Genomic DNA, 19238 nt, shown 5'->3' on the forward strand with positions numbered 1-19238 from the left:
CTCACTTTGAAATAGGAAATTCATCTTATTTATTTAGGAAATAGTTACATAAAATACAGCATTAATGTCTGGCGTAACAGACAAAATTGCACACAGTAATAATAATGACACAAATTATAATTACCAAAGTAACACTGCTGGTAACCATTTCTCTTTACAAAGGAACCAGGAACATTTAAGGAGAGAGGTGAAGCATGACAATCACACTACAGTCTGACAGTACAAAATGTGGGTATAAATACTGGACACCTAGAAAAATACACAACTCCTCTTCATACAATATTAACAACTTCATAGAAAAATTGAAACGCACACTGTTGATTAGCACCAGCTGGTCAAATTCCAGTAGAAATTTGGCATTACTTCAACAAAAAGGTTCAAATATGTCTTAAAGTGATACAATATCTTAGTAATAGCTCTTAATGATCAAAATAAGGATTTCAAACAAAAAACCCGAAAGAATTCTATAAGGAAAAGATACATGCTATTTCAAACAATGTATATAAATTAATGATTGGCAAACAATGTACATGTTATTGTTGTTGGTATTTTCTCCTCATTTGCATACGTCAATCAGCAATGCCCCTTCTGATATTATCTTTATATATATTTATTCACAACATAATATACAACTATGAAAGGGAAAAAAAAGGAAAACGGATGTTTGGAGACAGAAACCCAAAGAAGCGGAAAGTTAATGAGTGTATTTTGTGTTTTGTCCACATTTTTACAATCTAGTCCAACATGTTCCCTGAGCTACCAACAACGCCGGGTACCAGTCACACGGGGGAAGGTCCTCTTCTTACTAACGTACCACGTGGAAGCATTTCTTCAGCTGTCATCACAATCCCTGCTGCAAAGGAATCCATATTCTTAGATGAACAGTGATTGTTTAAGTCATTTAAAAATGTTGGTTTTCTTGTTTGCGGCTGCATAGTTTGCTAAAATAACACACAGATAACAAGCTTTTACCTTTTTAAAGGGATGAAACTATATTTGAACCATGTTGGGATTTGTGAAAAAATGTGCCTTCAAAAAATAAAAGTAGACCATGATGGATTATTATGGGTGGCCATTTAACATTGGCAACATTTGGGCAATGTGCTTAGCAGCAAAACATAAAATTGACCCAGAGGGTTTCAAGCTACTCTCAAACAGGAATGCAATCAACGGCAATCAGCCGAGTCGCCCACCGGCCACGGCCTCGAGGAGCCTTCGCCGCACACTCCTTACAACCTTTGAGAAGTTCAGCACACCCTGAGTGAGACTATTACAAGTCCAGGGGTGTAAGTGCTGTGGTGGAGAGCAAGGCGCTCTGCGGACGAAAGTCATTCTGACCACGATGCTCAAAATAGGAATCCCTGAAGGTTCGCATGAGATGAGAATCATCCACTCGGGAGACGAGCCAGCGGCCCGAGACCTCGGCGTGTCCAACACCCCCCCCTATGCCTCGGTGGAGCCCTGGCTGGTGCAGGAGGAGAAGCTGTCGTACAGCGAGTCGCTGAGGGAGCCCACGGGATCGACCGCCGGCTTGCCCGAGTAGCTGGAGGACGAGGAGGAGGCGGGGGGAGCCCCGTCCGCCGGGCCCACGGCGTCTCCTCTGCGGCCCGTACCCGGCGCGCCGTCCGGGTACGGGCCGGCGTGATTCCGCTCGTTCAGGGACTCCAGGGAGAAGCGCAGAGAGCTCGCCTGGGCGCTGACGGGCGCGTTCTCCATGGCAACCTCCTTCTGCGGAGAAAAGGAGAACCACGAGGTCAAGAGGGAGCCAAAGGCGTCGGTTTCAATCACGCTGCGGGCTGCTAGCAGCGAGCGGTGATTTAATTACTACACCAACCAACGGTTGAGGAATTAAAATAGCAGAATGTCATCCCTAGATTGGGGTCTCGTGGCCTTTTAAGGAAACGACCATCTGCTTCTTTGGCGGCGTCGAGTCCCTGGACGACGGCACGTCCGCAGATCAACACCAGCATACTCGCGTGTTGTTTGTGATGGACCGACTATTTGAGAGTTCTTCCCTGCTCTGTAAGAGCCCCCCAGGGAGCTCGTTACTGAGGCGATCAGCACTGACACCCGTCCTCAGAGGTTCTCTGAGTGGCAGCATCTCGGTGCAGAAACGACAGCATTTATCTGCACAGGTATCCTGGCAGCTCGGAGAACACGGAGGAAGAGCCCGAGGGGAGGGGGGGAGGGCCTCCGGGCCCGGACCACTTAGAACGTTGCTGCGAGGTGCACCTCCCTCCAGACCTGAACCCAGAACCGCCGCTTCACAAACCCCCACCCCCCAGGGAATTAAAGCGATGGAGACTTGTTGTGATGGCACCTCTTCCATCTCACAGGTTCAGGTTGTGTGAATTACCAGAGACTGACACGCTGCTGTCAGCTAATGGAATATTTGTTCTCATTTGTCCAGGAGAGAAATAGTATGCTCTCGTCTGTCTGTAACTGCTACTGCCTATATACCTGCAAAAGGATCCTACAAAATAAATCAATCAATTTCAAATAGCTTGCATTGCAGCTTGAAAAGGTTTTCCTGTATTGAGCTCTAAAAAGAGAAGATTCTTTACTGCGTGGCTTTGTTCATGCCAGAGACCGTGCTGTATGGTTCTATCCCCTAAGCGTCCCTGCAGTGGCCTTAATGCTTTCGGACAAGCTGCACCAAGGCTCCCACCTGAAGCCGCGTATACGGAGTAAAAACGGTACTCGGTGCTGTTCCTCGAGGGCCTGCAGCCTCGTTGGTTTCCTCTCCCACCGGCTGGTTGATTGCATTCACCTGGCAGCCCAGGTGTAAACTATTCTTTGTGGGGGGGGGAGGTGGGAATGAAACAAAACCAGCAGGGTTCATTAGAGCCTTGAGGGACAAGTATGAGAAGTGTCGTCCAAGGAAGAACACCCTTTCATAGAATGTCTAATAAGTTCACAGGAATCTGCTTTATTGAGGCTTCGGTCAGAAGAAAAGAAAATATATTTTCTGAGTACAAGTGGATAAAATAACAATGCCATCATTTTCTATCCCCTCAGAACTCCACAGGGTGAATCCCAAAACTGTGGAATAAAAACATCTGATCCTCTCATGCCATTTTCATGCAGAATGGATCTTCCCTTTAAAAATCCACGAGGTGACCTTTCCCTGCAGGCAAGAGCACAATAAATTTGTAAAGAGGGCCGAATCAAAAGAGAGATTGTGCACTGAGGTGACGTGGTATAAAATATTAAATAGGTTTTTGCAGGTGTGGAGGTTGACCCTTAATTAAGCACGGCTGTGTAATGCTGCTTAGAATTCTGTTTCTCATTGATACAGTATTGGTGTTTTTTGAACGTGACCAATCCCAACAATTAAAAGAACTGCTGTTGCTATAGAATTGTGACCCCAAATGAATCTGAATTCATGACATCATGCAGAAACCAGGAAGGATTCTGAATAATTTGATCGCCGGCATGGCAAGGCTACCGATCTGGTCAGAAACTAGTCTTGGGTTTCCAGTTTTGGGTGTGTCCCCCCCCCCCCTCCCTGTTGCCCCGGCTATGTGTAGTCGTTGCTCGCGGCAACAAGCCGCCCGCCGCTCGCGGGGACGCCGTGCATGCTGATCACATGAGCACCCGGAAACCTCCCCAGCTCTCAACGCAACTTTCCTTCTGCCTAATGCAGACAAAAATAAATGTTTTGAACAAAAGGTCAACTGAGAAGAGCCGACGAACCGACGCTCACGGGAGGGACAGAAATGGGGAGGCGAAACGAGAAAAGACACATTGGGGGAAAGAGAGACTCTGAGGGCGGGCAGGATAGGAGTAGGGTACGAAGGGGGGGAGGGGGGGGGCTGTCAGGTGCTGTCAGGATGATGAATGGGAGGCCAACGCGGGCTGTGAGGGCTCCGACGGCAGCCGCCGAGCTTAACATCACTCTCCCGAGTGTTTGTGAAAGGTCATTAAAAGGCGCTTAAATCGCCGAGCTCCGACCTGCTTCCAGCCACCAAACTGGGTGGGGTCCTTTTCCCATTGGCTTCTGCACAACCAAAGAGCCCCTCCCACCCCCCTTGAAGGCCACCAGAGGGAAGTTCACCGCACTGCTGCCTTGGAGCCACTTTGCCAAGGACAAACGTGTTGTGAGTGACACCACGCTGACCTTTGACCCTGAATCAATGGAGGCCCAGGGCGGAAGCTCATAACTTTGCTTATTAAAGCGAGACTCTGTCTGATACCTGATGGGGGGGGGTCAGACGGGTCAAGAACTAGTTCAGCTTTTTTTTTTTTTTTTACTTGGATTTATTTGGATCCTTTTTTCAGATTATAGATTTTTGTGTCGTGTTTGAGCAGCAGCAGCGTGAGAGGAAAGTTTAGCTGTCCCACACAGGCGGGACGTGCTGGAGGCCATTTCATGGTCTCTGAACCTCATTTGTCATTTAGCTTCGTTAAATACTAATAAGCAAATACGCGCTGACACGGGAGGGCAAGGTGATCGAAAGCAATTAGGCCGCTTTCTCTTTCAAAACCAGCAGAAAAGCAAAACTTGGGGTCTGAAGTCGAGGGAAGGTGCTGTTTTTCCCCAGTGTCCTTCTCACTCAAACATCAACCCGCTGATGGTGAATACGAGCGATGAGAGGCTCGGGTGGGGGGGAGGGGGGGGGGGGGGTGGCGTCGCTTTAAATACTCACACTCAGTCTGTCCCCTGCTCTCCCGTCCGGGGGGCAGCACTCCTTGTACTGGGAGAGCCGCCGGCTGGCCTTCTCCAGAGGGGAGTACATCTCGTGCTGGTAGTAGTCCATGATGGACAAGGGTTTCCCCGCGCCGCTTCTCGTCAGGGTCTCCTCGTTCTGGTCCACTGTGAAGGGTTCAAACAGAACGTATTCCTCCATTGAAGCACTGGGAGTGACCGGAGGAACGTCTTGAATCGGTTGGCGGGTACATAGAGGTTATTTTATTTTTATTTTTTTCAGGCAGACCTGAGTCACGCTTCTTGGGCCTGTCGATCGGGGTCCTGGGTGGAGAGCGTCCAGGTCCTTCAGGTTCAGTCTCTGTGTCGCTGCTGCTCCCCGAGTATGTGACCACTTGCAGGTCTCTTTCCTGTGTGTGATATGAAAGCAGAATCCAAAAAAAGAAATCAAACATCTTTTCATCTTCCTTTTTTTTTTGTTCATTCTGTCGTGTAACTCATGTGTACATTCTGAATATTGAACCTAAATGACATACACTGGGCATTTGATGATCGCGGGCTTTCATCTTCCTCTCTGCGTCCGTCTCTTTGTCCTCCATGGAGATGCCGCTGCGTGGAGAGCAGAGACTCAACCTCTTTGTTTGGATTGAATCTATGAGCCAAAAGGGACCAAAGAGAAACGAGTCACGGGGTGTACAGTGAATAACAGAAACAGTTTTTTTGACCACCTAATAATGCAATGCAAATACACAGAGAGAAGAGGAAAACATCATTTGAATTCCTCCAAAGGAACCCCTGCTGCTGCTGCACACGCATCCAGCCTCCTGCACATATCAAATGAGCCGCACAATAATAGAGCCATCAAACATTAATGCTGTCCATGACTCCTGGCAGGCCGGACCCAACAGCTCCCAGCGACACAGGCACCGTCTGACTATCACGCAGCCTATCGCTGTCTCGGACGGACGCCAATATAACTGTCCCTTTTAACACCGAGCGTCATTACCATAACGGCCTACTGAAAGATTCTGCATCAGTATCATAAAAGTGCCCCACTGCAGTCTTATTAGGAAGCAAACAGGGAAGGACAACTCCGGGGGGGTGATAAAAAGGACTGAAGCCCCAAAAAGTGTGGACAGGACGCACAGGGGCTGTTTTAAATCCACTCAACGGGAGTCGCTTTAATCAGCATCCACCTTCGCACCTTTTGCATCGCCCCGAGCACAGCGGCGCCCTGTCGGCCCGAGTCCGATTGCTATCTGCTAGCTGACGTCAGCGATTGATGCGTTAGCTTCCAAATTAGCTGAGCAAACAAGGTCTTCTTCTTTTAATCCGTGCCTAATAAAGCCAACGACTTCCTCCTGTCCGGCACCTTGGGGCGGTCTGTGTTCACATCAAGTAGAGTGACATTTAATATCCCTGGAAGGTAAATCGAGCTTTCCCGGCTCGCCAGCATCACATTAATTGCTTCTACGAATAATGCATTTAATTTCAGCTGAGGACGATGATCTAGCATGGAATGCAAAGTTCACCAGGTGACTTCCTGGCTACCCGTTCTCGACTTACCCGAAGAAGCTAATCTGGGCAGGCGGCTCTGGGCGTCCGGTGCGCTGTCGTCGTGGGCCACGCTCTGATCGGACAGGGAGTGAACCATGCTGGAAGGGGCATGCGGGTGGGTTTTGGGGCGGGAAGGCACTTTCACGTCGGGCTCCGGGGGAGGCGGGGCAGGCCCCCGGTCTGGGTCGGAGGAGCCGGCGGGCGCCGCGTCGGGGCTGGGCTCAGATTTGGGGACGTGGCGACCGCCGGCCCTGCTGACGGAATCGGGGAGAGGGAAGGTGCCGATGCCGCTGTCCAGGGTCCTGGTCTGACAGCCGGAGCCTACAGGGACAGGGAGACGGAGCGTGACGTCTGGGAGAAGCAGGGGAACGGCCACACGGGTAAAGAGAGGCTTGGATTCACATGCAACGGAAAGGGTTGTGAGTGAAGAGGGCGTCTGCACAAAGGTCCGGCAACACGTGTAGGGACAAACAAAACAAAAAAAGACGACAGAATATCATTCATTATATTTCAACGATTGCAGGTAACAGTTCCAACTCATCCCAATGTTCACTTTGTCCACAGACGCACAATTCTAACATGTTATTGTGACACAAGAAGGTGCCTGCTGCTAGCAAACCTCGACAAATTAACACATTTGAGCCTTGGCCTCGGATTCATTGGCGTGCACGCTGGGCGGCAGTCGGGGTAAAAGGACAGCAAGCAGCAACAGATGGATGCGGTCTGGGAGCCACGGTGAGCAGAGCCGTGACTCAGGCTGCAACAGATGGACGGTCAGGACCTTTATGTGAGTGTGGCAGGGTTCATGATCTCTCATCTCTGCTCAGATTCAAATGACTTATTACTCTATTGCACACTGTTAATCCTCTGCTCAGCTACCAGTTCTGTCTGTGAGTGAGGAGCAGACCCGAAGATCCATGCGGGCTCTGCTCCTCAGCTGGGTCGGCCCTTTGGGACGCCAGAGCAGAAACACAGTCTACTGGGGGGCATTTCCCTGTTACTTTACTTTACAGCTCGCATTTACATTTCAGTCTGAAGCTCAAACTATTGATCCATTTGCATTAAAGTAACAACCGCATTCACGTCTGCATGCCAAAGCACAGCCAATAGAGCTACAGATGGGGTTCTACTTATACTCATGCACCATACTGCGCGCGGAGGACCTGTTAAAATGAGTCCTCCAGTGTTTGCATGTTCAGATACAACGTGATCATTGCACAGACTGTTACTTTAAAAAAGGAATCTTTGAAACAGCTGTCTCTCATTGATATTAAGATTTACATCCAAATCAGTTACATGAAACAAAAAGGATATCAGATGGTAAAGCTTTTAATCACATTACATCTAAGAGGGCTTGTATCTAAAGGCAGTTTGTGGGTCGTTCCATTCAAAAGGTGCATTGTACCTGAGAACGTGTGCACATGAGAATGTCCCTTGAGGACAGCATGCCCGAAACGTGCTTATTTGTGTGCGCGAGAAAGAAAGTGAGCCATAGATCACGTCGCGTTCTAATTGAACCCCCACGTCTGGTGGTTGAAACCCCCCCCCCCCCCCCTGAAACAAACCATAACACGGTCCACAGTAATTCCACCCGGAGGCAACAACAACGGGACACAGGGCAGTTCTTCATGAGCGGCCAATCACTTCTGTACTCAACCCTCAGGGTGTTATTATCCTGCGCCCCCCCCCCCCCCCCCCCCCCCCCTCACCACCACCCCACCATTGTGCCGTCCCTTTGGCTTTGTCTCCTAGTTGTGTGTTTCCAAAACAAAGAAGAAAGTAAGTTTCAAATCCAGAAGCATCAGCAGGCAGTGACATAAATGCACAATAATTGGTATCGATCAACACCGCTGTCAGACTCCTGCAGGTATATTAGGCTCATTCATCGTCCTTTTACTCCTGGGAGGGGGGGGGGGGGGGGTTCTTCTAATATGCAATAACTGACCAGTGCAGAGAGAATTTCATGTCCAAGTTGGTAACTCTGAACTTGGACTTTACACTCTGTTAAAAACTGATTTTTGCTCATAAACCGGCTGTTGGATGTAAACTATTTATATGATTGACGCGTTCGTCTGGTGTTATGAATGCTGCTCTCGTTTCTCATAAAAGCAGCGACGCCGCTGAAAACTGAAAAAAATGTTTAGTCTATAACCGCCTGGCAGCGCTTAGCTGGCAGAATGCAAAAAAAGGCAGCATGTTAATCGGAGGCAATTAAGCATTTCATTTTTTTGCCGCCTTGACTGTAACACATTGTTAAGTAAACTTAAATGATGGAGATAAATGGTCGATTCAGCTTCTGGTTGTGCAGAGATTAGTTGTTTTGAGAAGTTTTGAGTCTATCTCATGTTTTCACATCCACCACCGTGGGAATATTCTACATATGGAGAGCCGCAAGGAAGCGTTTCACAAATATCCAACTCAGTCCAGTAAACAGCGGCTCCACTTGAGTCACATAATACGACGGTATACGAATGGCTTGATGCATCCGTGTTTTTTTTTCCACTTCCATCGCCGCTCGGGCATCAGAAAACACCACCTGGTTGCACATCAATCACCTGATCGGGTTTTTTAGAGTTGTTTTCACAGCTGCTGCTCCCCCCACCCCCACCCTAGCCCCACCTACCCGCAGTAACGGGGATTCAGTCGGCTGAGGAATTGAGTCGTCGGTCACATCAGGAAAGCAGAACTGTAAGAAAACTTGTGCACGCTCCGTCGCACCGGTTGATTTTTCGTGGTCGGTGACAGCCTTTTCTAAGCCGTTCTGGGTGAGGGAACCACTCGCATGAGGCCCCGGGGCTTAAAAAGGAGCCGTTGGAAAGCAGTGATGCACACAAGACGGCACTTAAAGTCCCTTCGGGACCTACGGTAAAGCGAAGGCTTACCTATCATGTGGTCTGGGCAAGCGGAGTCTGGGATGTGTTGCTCATCATTTTCAGCCCTCAGGGTGATCTTCTGAGTCATTAACAGGGTCTGGAATGTGAAAAAAAACAATGTTGTTGATTAAAACTTCCGTTTGGCAGCTGAGATGTACCACAATATACCCCGCACATAAGGCTCCATGAAAGATCATGTTTCGGTAACTAACGTTTATTCATTTTATACCTCTTTCTTTTGTAAAAATTCCCAATGGAAAAAAGAGAGGATCACTTATAGCCCCTACAGATTGTCTTATGGGTTTCTGGAGTCGTGTAAAATGTTTCAAGTTTCGCTCAAAAAGAAGTATTTGCACTACTTTCTTGCCTGACTTTAATTGGGTTATTTTCTTAAGTGGTTTTTCGGGTGGTAAAGGAGACGGAGCCGGTAGGTCATAAAGTGTTCCTCCTTTGTTGTATCTCTTTGGGGAGAAGATAGAGGGAAAGCTTGGGAGGATGGGTTTTAAATGGCTCTTTTGTCAAATTGAGTGGCTCCGATAACGGGCTGGTCCATGTTATCAGAATCCCACATCTTTGGGATTAAATGTCCTACATTATGCAGTGAGGTTCTCTTTGTGTGATTCTCTTCCTACATTCAGCCCGCTCCCTGTGCTTTCATTTTTCATCGCCGCGTTGCTTTTTGCACACACATCTCTCAGGCGCTCGGGCTGTCTGTCATTCTTTGACTGATGCATACCAAGGAATTAATACACAAGGTCAGAATTGGGGGCGTTTGGTCATGAGTTGCTCGGATGCGTTTCAATGAAACGAGTCGCTGAAAGACGCCTTTCAAGATCTAAGTGTCACCATCTCTCTGTGTGAGATGCTATAACCCTGACCTTAAGAAAACAACAACAACAACAACAACAGCAGCGATGGTCTGGTCGGATTCTGAAAATAGTTGGAAATGAGTTGCAGGCCGAGTCAAAGCACGATGTGAATCGATAGCGAGGCTTCGGGGGATAAGATAGTGAAGAGGCGGTGCTGCTGTGGATGTGAAAACCTGTGGGAATTAGCTTGTGCGTGCGTGTGTGTGTGTGTGTGTGTCTGTGCGCCAACCGCTGTTGTTGTGGCGACATGCTCGCTCACTCACAGCAGTGTCCGCACAGATCGCCAGATCTCCCCTCCCTTCGGCGCGTTTCCTGGGTGTGGAGATCGCGGGCGGCAACGCAGACACACAGCTGCCCTTCACAGCAGTCCTGCAAGAAAAATGAAACATTTGGATTTTGGCCTGGAGCGGGCCGAGCCGGTCCGAGGAACCGCTTAATGCTCACAGGAGTGGAGTCAGAACTCGGTGACTCAGTCGCTGTTTATATTTCTCCAAACACACACGTCTAGCAATGCTGGCTCATGTTTAATTTAACAGAACAGGGACGAGGCTCAGTAGCAGGAAGTAATCGGCATAGCATCCGATCAATTAAAGGTAATTTGTTCTGGGTTGCACTTGATGACAAAGATTCGCCCACCTGCCAAGAAGCTCTTTCACAAACTGGTCTTTGCCGATGAAGGCCGTCGTACACTGGATCTGGCTGGCAATCTGACCCATCTGATTGTTGCAGTGATCCATGATGGTGCTCAGTTTATTGTTCATCTCAGACAGACTCTGCCCCTCCAGACTGTCCCTCTGCTGGTTATCAGTTTTCTTCTTATCCTTCCTCTTGTCAGACTTCATCTGTTTGCCCGCCAGCACGGATCCAATCTTTGATTCTTTCCTCTCCTCTTTCCCCTTCGGAGGGTCTACTTTCTTACCATTCAGAGCTGGGAGTTTGCTCTTGCGGAGGCCGAACCAGTTTGCCAGAGATGGGCCTGTTTTCTGCTTGGTCTCGCTGGCAGCTACTTTCTCCTGTTCTTGACATTTCTGCAAATTCTCTTCAATTCCCATCATGACTTTTTCTTCGATAGTGCAGACCGTTGGGCTGATTTTCTTCTCCTCCGTATCCACAGAGTCTGCTTGGGATTTGACTTGCCCGCTAAAATCGGCCTCGTTGGCGGCTGTTGGCGAGCATTCCGTCTCTCGCGCTGGATTTTCTGAGCGATTGACACAAGAGGAGGGAGCATTAAATTGTGGATGAGACGCCACTTTTGTTGTCTTACGGACATTGCTCAAGCCAAGCCTGTCACTGATGGGTAGGCTGCGCGACGCTTTTTGAGATGGTGGGGCGACGGTCTCCCCCTGCGACCCGTCACCTTTGGAGCCCGATTTAGAAGTTCTCTCAGGGAGGACGTTCTGGCTGTTGGAGCCGGTCATGCCTCCGTAGTGGCTAAGCCTCGTCCTGGGGGGATGTACAGGGCTCTCCCCGACGCTCGGTACCTCCAATGAAGTCTGCCTCGACAAAGAGTTTCCCCTTTCACCCGTGTTGGTGATGATCTGAGTGCGGATTTTTCCGGGTCCGTCCAGAGCATTGATGTTAGGTTTCTCAATGTAGTTGGAACTGAAACTCTGGCTCCTGGCTTTGGCCCCATTCATCCCCAAGGCTGGCTTAAGATGGGGTTTGGTAGTAACAGATATGGATCTGGAGAAAAGCTGACTACTCCTTTTCCCACAATTCTCCTCCTCTGGCAACTCAGAAGCATGCCCTTTATCATCCGCTAACCTACACTGGACATCACCTTTCCCCTCTGGCACAGACGCCTTGTATGATGAATCAATGCTGTACACGGACTGCACACTGTCATACTGGGTAGAAGCATTTAAAGTCACAGTCTCCTTGGAGACTGAGTTGATATGATCTTTCTCTTGCTTTCCTGGTATGGCGGGACTATTTTCATGGCTGGGAGGAGATTTTAAAAATGCTTTGAATCCCATTGGGATGCGAGTTCTTGAGGCTTTTTCTGCGCTGTTGGGCGAGATCACGACAGAGCTGGGTGGACTGACTACTGCTTTCCCCCGTGGCGGTTCCACTCTACCTTGAGTGGGGTCCTGAAGAGCTATAGGTAAACTAATGGAGGTCTCGTGGACATTATCATGGGTTGACCCTCTTTTACTTGCAAATGAGTTTTGAAGCGAGGACCCTCTGAGGGCACTGTATGGAGGGGGGACATTCTTTGAGCTTTTAGGTGCATTGTCAGTTTCTGGAGCACACCCTGAGTTTGCAGAGGGGAGGTAGTCTTTCGCGGTCATCCTCTTGGAAGTGCCTTTGCTAGTCGTCTGCGTCGTGGCGGGGAGCTTTTGAAGGTGCTGAATGCTTTTCTCAACCAGTTTCTGAGGTGCGAGTGCGGTCCCGTAGCCTGCATCCAAGTCTAAACAGTCTTTATCCTTGATGGGTAGCGTGCTTTGCATATTTGGTACAAGTGAGGTGTGGTAACTTGGAGGAGGGCCCCTCACAGTGGTCGGTGCGGAGGTTTGAGCCACCCATGTTTTATGTGCTTGAGGCGACCCTTCGTAATTTGGTCTGATGAGTAAGGAGGTGGTGCGGCCCGGGGGAGGGGGCGGAGAAGGGGACCTGAGTTTATTTTTGCTGGTTTCACAGTGTTTGTCTCTGGTCGGCTGTTCGCCATTGTCATCGTACTCCAGGTGCCGCCTCGAGAGGCGCGGGGAACTGGAGGAGGAGCCCTTCCTCCTTTCGGCCCTGCTGGGGAGCTTGGAGCTCACTGCCTTTGGGCTCTGGGAGCAGATGCCTGGTGTTTTGATGAACCTGGGCATTTTAACTGCGTTAGAGGAGGAGGGTTTCTCCTGGCCGGTGGCTCTGGAGTTTCCGCTGTTACTTGGTTCAGTGGAACAGCCCTTAGATATTCTCAGTGGCGATCCTACAGGTTTGTTTCGACCGGGAATCTTCGAAGAAACTGACGTCTGGGCAACCGAGTCGTTTACGGGAGGAATGGAATGGCCTTTATTGGGTCGGTTGCTTGGGGGTTTGATTAGTTTCCTCTGTGGAGTCAGCTGCATTGACAGCCTTTCTGCACTGCCCTCGCTGTTGATGAGGTAATCCGATGGCTTCTCTGGAGACTCAAGAACAGTGTAGTTTCGTGCATTTGCTGATTTTTGCCTTGTTGGCCTCTCCCGGGGCAATAGTTCTGCGTAATTGGCAATTACTTTGCCACTTTGAGTGTCACTCCGTGGCCCAGCACCTGCTGTGAGCTTCTGAGCACAAAGTTCAATAGGCTCCCCTTCCGCATCAAATATTGCCAAAACGCTCTCCTCCGACTGAGCGAACTTTTCCCCGTTGGGGTCCGTGATCAGACTGAAGGGCCTGGGCCTCCCATCTGCAGACTGGGTGCGTCCCTGCTCTTTGCGCAACCACTGCTGTGCGAGGAGCTTGGCGGCGTCCCGTGACGGCCTCTTGGATTCCCTCTCCGCTCGCTCCGGCGGCTGGCTGAGGGACATTCGGATGTCACTGGACTCAGAGTTGAGCTCCTCCGAATCATCCATGTCAGAGAGAGGATTTGGACCCACCGGGTCAGAAGGGTTGAAGTGCAGCAGGGATGGTTTCGTAAAAGCCGATTTCCTCCCTCCCTCGGGGAGAAAACTGTTGATGAAACTCAGGAGTTTCTCGGGACGCTCTTTGGAGTCACAGCCAGGGAGGTGTTTTAAAGCCCCCGGCACTGAGCTGCAGTCACCTCCGCTGTCCTGCAGCCCCTCCCAGCTACACAAACTGTCTGAGATGCTGCGGGAGAGCCTCTTACAGTAGAACCAGCCGTCCTTCGTGGGGACGTCGTCCACTCGACTGGAATGAGCCAATTCATCGTCGGCATCGTCAGAGTCGTAGGCGAACGTCTTGCCCCCAATGGCTAAAGCTCCAACCACATGGGTAGGCTTGGACACCCCTTTGGTGCCGCTCTTTACACCCAGGGAGTAGATGCCCTCGTTTGAGTTCATGCAGTCTTTGTCGGTCGACTTGGAAACCTTGGACGAAGAAGCAGAGGAGCTCCTGTGTTTCCTCCTCTGGAGCTTTCTCAGTCCCTCTAGTATGTTGCTCTCCTTGCGCCTTGTGGGCGGCTGCTCCTCCGCGGGGGCACTGATGTTACTCGGAGCCGACGAACCCAAACTCAGCCTCTTCTCCCAGGTCAGCGATGACTGCAGGGTGAAGAAAACAAAACAGCGGGTCAAGCATTGCAAAGATATCTGTTTTCATCACAAACACCATCATCTCCATAACGCGACCGCACTACTGTGGCTTATTCTATTAGACGGGGAGAGGAGTTTACCATCCTCCCACAGGAGCGTCCGTCATTCCAGGTGTAGGAGCCGCTGGAGAATTCACTGCACGCGCTCGACAGGGACAGCTCACTACTGCTGCAGCTGCTGCGCGGGTACGCGGGTGCCGTCAGACTCAGCTGGCTCAGGCACTTGGCCACAGGGAGACCTGACTTTCCATTCAACTGAACATCCTGTGAGATAGAACAGAGACATGACACCCAAAAAACGACTTTGAGCATAACGTAGTCAGCGAGGACTCTAAATGTGACGGTGTTTGATGTGCAGGTTCCAGCGAGGCGTGTCTAATTGTTATCTCGCTGTTCATTTTGCGATGAAAGGTATTTAACAAAGACTTGACAGACCGATAAAAAACCGCATGGAATAATTTTGACGCGCAGTCATCAGAGCACGGCAGATGTTTCTCTTTTTGGCATCGTACTGCCGAGGATGTCACTATGCAAAGTGTTTTATTTCAGGTGAAAGATATTTCCCTCATCTCATATAAGTTGTGCTCATCACCAAATGCAACCTATTTAAAGGGCTGTGATACCTTTCACATCCAGGTAAGGTGATTTATGAATCAATAACTTTCTGCCTCCTCTTTCACTCTCCAAGACACACATTAGAGTTTATCATGATGGCTTTCTCAGAAGGGTAAAAGGGTAAAATAAGTCATTTTCAAGCCTTAATGCATAATACATAAGGTGACTAATGTACCACAGTATCCTATGGAGTCCTTTTTTACTGATGCCGAGTCAATCGATGGCTATCTGGTAATATAACAAGGATTTATTCCCCTTAGTGCCATGGGATACTGCATCTCTCTCCTGTAGAGAGATGAGGAGGGGCACAGTTTCGGTCAGTTAGGACTGTATTTTAATATCTTTTAATGATTTCTCGAGGGGAGTTGCGTTTATGCTACTTGGACGATTCCTACGGCTGAACCAAAAGATAAATAAACGCATTGCCTCCTGCAGGGTTTTTCCGTTAAGCTTACACTGGAGGGGGAGTCGGTATTCCGGGAAAGTAAGAACGCCTTGCTTCTCTCCGGCTCCAAAAGCAAATCTGCCGCCGATAGATCCATGATGCGAGAGTGAAGTTTCTGAAAGGCACAAGGAAGGACACACCACAGTGAATTATCACTGCAGGGATTTCCAGAAATTGAAATGACACATCAATCGAGTTGTCGGGGGATTTTTTTTATTTTTTTTCCCCCACAACAATGTCTCCAGCACTTAGTGTGTTTGATGAGGGGCCAAGAGACGACTTTCAGACGGGGTCCGTTTATTCAAATTAAATACCCAAAACGTCTTTAGCGTCAGTGATTCCGCACAGTAAATCTCTCAAGTTTAAAGTGTCGATAAAAATGAATTTACTTTGCCTCATCTCAAAAGGCTGCACAGTGTGTTGAGGATCAGAGCCTTTAGCCGTCCGACCCACCGGTGCTCCGCGCGGCCCCCGATCCATGCGCCCAAAGTCATTAATGTCATCGGCCGGGAAAAAAAATGATGTGAAAAGGAAATAATTGCATCAGGGAGTAAGGGATTCCTTCGATTTTTTTTAATTCACAGGCTAGTCTGCAGTCTCTTCTTCAGCTTAGGCGGATACAAAACCAAATCCATCCTCACGTATTAATCTCAGAACTTAATTACAGCGGCTTGTCTGCGCTCAAATGAACTTAAACAGGAAATATGCCCAAACATAACACTCCAACTTTTGCTACATTTCCTGCCAAGGACAAAACCAACTACTCACTAGGAGTATTTGTGTGTATTTCTAAGCTACAATACATTCCACTCTTAGTTTGCGTCGAAATGAAATGCTTTTCTGTGGACCTGCAGCAGTAGAAAAATAAATGTCAAGAAAACTGCATGTGATAAAAGAGAAAGTCACCTTCTCCAAATGGAGACCGAGCTTTGAAAACCAATCGCTCACATCTTCCATCAAAGCCATTACCATTTTCAAAATACAAAACGGCAGATCCATCCTCCCTTTTTATTGCGTTCCACAAAACACCGCTCACAGTTTCGATTGATTTTTTTTTTACTCTGTCGTGAAAGACGTCCTCACACTTAAAACGTCCTTCTATGGTCATCTAAACTTTCAGCTACAACAAGCTTCTCCTGCGTCGGCGTGAGCACGTGGACCAGACGCTTCTCCTCCAGTGAGCAGACGGTCACACGGCTTGATGCCCCCTCTCTGTGCTACAAGAACTCCTTACTCTTTAAAGACCAATAAAACATCAAGCCATGCTTCATTTAGTTCAAAGTAGTTAACAGCAACTGTTGCCGATTTCTTGGCTTCTCGACTTACATGGGCAAGTGCCCCGTAAACTTACTCACCAGAAGTACTACGCTAATCATAAAGCTTCCTAAATATTGTTCTTTTTTAACATTAAACGCTGCATTGCTTTGGAATCAAGGCTCCACAAGGCCTCCGCCGCCCGTCTTAAAGTCATAAAAGGGAAATGTGATGGCTCCCTGCTGTCCACACGGGGGTGGGAGTGGATGGGGTGTCACGGGAGGCTCTGATCTTATCGTAAGGGTGCCGAGTTTCACCTCCTCAGCATCCTCATCAAGGATTCGGTCGATAGTGTCACGGGGGGGTCGCGGTAGGAAACGGCAGATGACAAGGCTGCCAACCTTTTGAAAGGTTCAAGGCCAAGATCAAAGTCATAAATGAATGCTCGCAGGGCCGCAATATATTAATGACTTAGTTAATATGCATCAGTGAGGAAGACCATGCAGGCTCCCTGCATTGTGACTCGACAGTGGTCGTATTTCGAGGTAATAAATATAACTCTTGACAGCAATGTGCAGCTTCCGAACACATGAGTCAGTATCGGCGCCCGCTGTCAAAAACTCGTCAGAACGAATCCACACACCAGCAGTCGGAGAGAAAAGACGAGACCTCCACCTGTGTGACCCAATCCATACGTCTGACTCGCCACAAGGCTTTGCCTAAAGCTCCAGCTTTGCCCGGTAACGTGACAAGACGAAGGATCAGGGATCCATGGAAGAATATCTCAGGGGTCCAGTTAGTTTCAATTTGCAATTTGCTGTAATGAATTGGTTTGACGTGTGTATTTTTTTTTTTTTTTGCTGATGGCCATGCAAGCGGGGCGTGTGAGTTGTGAAGTGAATATGTGGCATTTAGCTCCCGTTCGGCTCCCGTTCAAAGCGTCATGGTTCGTTATCAGAGGAAGTCGAGACGCCTCCGGGGGAACTACCCGAATGTTTAATCACTGAGAAGCAAAAGGTCTCATGTGGGGGACTGAGAGAAATGAAACTCACCCTTGCGGTTTTCATAATTATGCTATCGATGCATGGCATAGTAACTGTGCAGCTGATCCCCAAATACTCGTTACATTTAAAACTTTAATAATTCGAGTCAGCAGTGAGCTTGCAAACTAGGGCCGCCTCCTTGTGTCGACTTCGATTCTTTTATGAGTCATTCTTCGTGATGATTCATTTCGGAGGAACTTAAAAGCACATCTCTGCCAAACACAGGATTTAAACTGGCGCTTTGCATCATCCTTTGTGTTTAGCATAAAGAGTGGCATTGATCTGCCTACGCGCTTTAAACCATTGCTACTTAGTGGTTATATAATAGATATATAGCTGGATGGATAGAATGAGGGATATTTACATTCTGTAACGAGTTCCCGTGAGATGAAGATCGACGGGAGATCTCAGCGGCAGAGCCTCAAGGCAGCTGCTGCGCGCCGCTTGGTGTGATGTCATCATCCTCCCTTCTCCAGCCCTTTTAAACGCAGCTTCACTTGACATGTTCCTGCCTGTCCTATAATGATGGCTGATACTTTCAGAGCTTCACAACACACAGGAGCCTTATTATTCCTATTTTCTTTTTTCGTTTCTTCCGTTTCTGCCCTCCTCATTTGGCCCGTAGATTTTAACTGGTCTCTGCTGTTTGCTATCTCATTCCTCTCCATCCCCCCCCCCCCCCCCCATCCTTCCTCTCTTATCTACCCTGGCTGGCTCTCCTTTCATCCTCTCCTCTTTCTCTCCTGCGCCCTCGACTGGAGCGACGCAAGGCTCCCTTTCCCTCGTCTCTTCTCTGGCGTCTTGCTATTTTCGTATCGACGGATCGAGGACCCCTGGAATTTACCCATTTATGTGAAATCATCCTTTTCCGAAACCGACCTTATTGCCCTTCAGTGCAACATCGCAATCAGATGGGGAAATCATATGGCGGCAGGACAGTCTGTCACACAATTACGCCTTAAAGAAACATTTCACAAGTGGCCAATCAGAGGAGCTGAGTCAACGTGGGGCTTTGTGGGTAATTTAAACACAGCGGGCGTTGTGTGATGAGTTACAGGAAGGAGATGACGGTCGCTGGTTCACGTCAGTCAGAATTACAACTATACATTTGGGAAGTGGTTTCCATGTGTGGGTACATTTTAAGTTTGGCTTGGTGGAAGCTCTCCTAAAAAGTTAAACATATGTCATGCTAGAAAATGAAAATAAAGGCGCATGAGATTGAACCCCATGGACGACATTTATCTTTGCTTGAGAACTGAAAAACTCTGGATTTTAAGCAACGTTTTCTGGTGAATTGTAAGTACTCAGTGTTGTTTGACGCCTCGTAGAGCCCAGGTTTGATCACAACCCAAATGAAGAATAACTTTTCTAAAGAAAGTGAGGAAAGCGCTGAACTCGTACCTGGAGGAGCAGGTCCGAGGCGGGCTTGATCCGCTGCTGGAAGAGAACTCCCAGCGCCCGGTTCTGCTGCTCCAGGTCAAAGACTCGAGTCCGCAGCTTCAGGCACTCCTCCCTCAGGTCCTGAGCGAGGAGCAACACGGTAAAGTACATCAGCACGTCATCGTCGAAAAGTTATCGGCAGAACAAGGCTTATTTGAATCAAGGAAACAAACCTTCTGGGTGAGAAGCGCCTGCACCACTTGATTGGCGACCTGAAACAGACAGAAAGGAAAACAAAGTGTCACTGAAGGTAGATCAAA

General features: G+C 48.8%; 1 protein-coding gene across 1 annotated transcript in view; it reads right to left on the reverse strand.

Annotated features, from left to right (window-relative positions):
* Positions 1 to 6: 6 nt before the first annotated feature.
* Positions 7 to 19238, reverse strand: part of LOC119219423 (nck-associated protein 5-like) — a 24447-nt gene continuing 5215 nt past the window's right edge. Inside the window, exons 2-13 of the mRNA XM_062560907.1 lie at positions 19152 to 19222; positions 18940 to 19059; positions 15252 to 15356; positions 14263 to 14445; positions 10584 to 14131; positions 10211 to 10316; positions 9088 to 9175; positions 6215 to 6526; positions 5185 to 5300; positions 4938 to 5058; positions 4650 to 4816; positions 7 to 1728 (exon numbers count right to left, since the gene is read on the reverse strand). Coding sequence (XP_062416891.1) covers positions 1444 to 1728; positions 4650 to 4816; positions 4938 to 5058; positions 5185 to 5300; positions 6215 to 6526; positions 9088 to 9175; positions 10211 to 10316; positions 10584 to 14131; positions 14263 to 14445; positions 15252 to 15356; positions 18940 to 19059; positions 19152 to 19222 — 5222 coding nt within the window. The 3' untranslated portion in view covers positions 7 to 1443. The remainder of the gene's footprint in view (positions 1729 to 4649; positions 4817 to 4937; positions 5059 to 5184; positions 5301 to 6214; positions 6527 to 9087; positions 9176 to 10210; positions 10317 to 10583; positions 14132 to 14262; positions 14446 to 15251; positions 15357 to 18939; positions 19060 to 19151; positions 19223 to 19238) is intronic.

Source organism: Pungitius pungitius, chromosome 3 (genome assembly GCF_949316345.1).
Source record: "Pungitius pungitius chromosome 3, fPunPun2.1, whole genome shotgun sequence".
NCBI classification, from domain to species: Eukaryota; Metazoa; Chordata; class Actinopteri; order Perciformes; family Gasterosteidae; genus Pungitius; species Pungitius pungitius.